General features: G+C 43.8%; 1 protein-coding gene across 1 annotated transcript in view; it reads left to right on the forward strand.

The window, feature by feature from the left end:
- LOC119593648 (A disintegrin and metalloproteinase with thrombospondin motifs adt-1-like) overlaps positions 1–733 on the forward strand; it is an 88,803-nt gene that overhangs the window by 28,221 nt on the left and 59,849 nt on the right. The window contains exon 5 of the mRNA XM_037942600.1: positions 23–185. Coding sequence (XP_037798528.1) covers positions 23–185 — 163 coding nt within the window. The remainder of the gene's footprint in view (positions 1–22; positions 186–733) is intronic.

The raw sequence follows: 733 nt of genomic DNA on the forward strand, positions 1-733 counted from the left end.
CCTTTTTCTCCCGCCGGTGCAGAGGGTGATGCTCATGATAGGCGAGGAAGTGGCCGAGCTCCTGCCCCTGGACGCGACCTTCCTTCGTCAGGCAAACATCTACAAGCGAGGGCACCTCACGAGCCGCTACACGCACGTGGTGAAGCGCCACCCCCTGCCAGCCATTGTGGATCTGGAGTGCAATAGTAAGTTGGGTTTGAGGGGGGGTGTTGTGTATTAAGAAAGCTGTCGAGTTAAGAAAGGGAGAGGGAGGATGGGGGAAAAAAGGAAGATAGGGGTGGAAAGGGGGAAGAGAGGAATTATAAAAAAAAAGGAGGAGAAGAGAGAAAAGAAGAAGGAGGGGAAGATACGGATGGAAAAGAGGAAGAGAGGAAAAAGAAGAGGAAATTAGGAGTGGAAAGGGGAAGAGAGGGAAGAGAAGGGGAAAATAGGATTAGAAAGGAGAAAGAGAGAATAAAGGATTGGAAAGGAGGAAGAGAGGAAATAGAAGAGGAAACAGGATTAGAAAGGAGTAAGAAAGAAAACAGAAGAGGAAAGTAGGATTAGAAAGGAGGAATAGAGGAAATAGAAGAGAGAAAATTAAAGAGAGGAATTAAAGCGAGGAAGTTAAAGAAGAAAAAGAAAAGGGAGAGAAAGAAAGAAAGAAAGAAAGATTAAGGTGTGTTATTACCGATAAAAAAAGAAAGGAGTAAACGAGATGAAGAAAGGAATTAAAGAAGAAGAAGAAAAAAAT

The sequence above is a fragment of the Penaeus monodon genome, chromosome 32 (genome assembly GCF_015228065.2).
Source record: "Penaeus monodon isolate SGIC_2016 chromosome 32, NSTDA_Pmon_1, whole genome shotgun sequence".
In the NCBI taxonomy this organism is placed as follows: Eukaryota; Metazoa; Arthropoda; class Malacostraca; order Decapoda; family Penaeidae; genus Penaeus; species Penaeus monodon.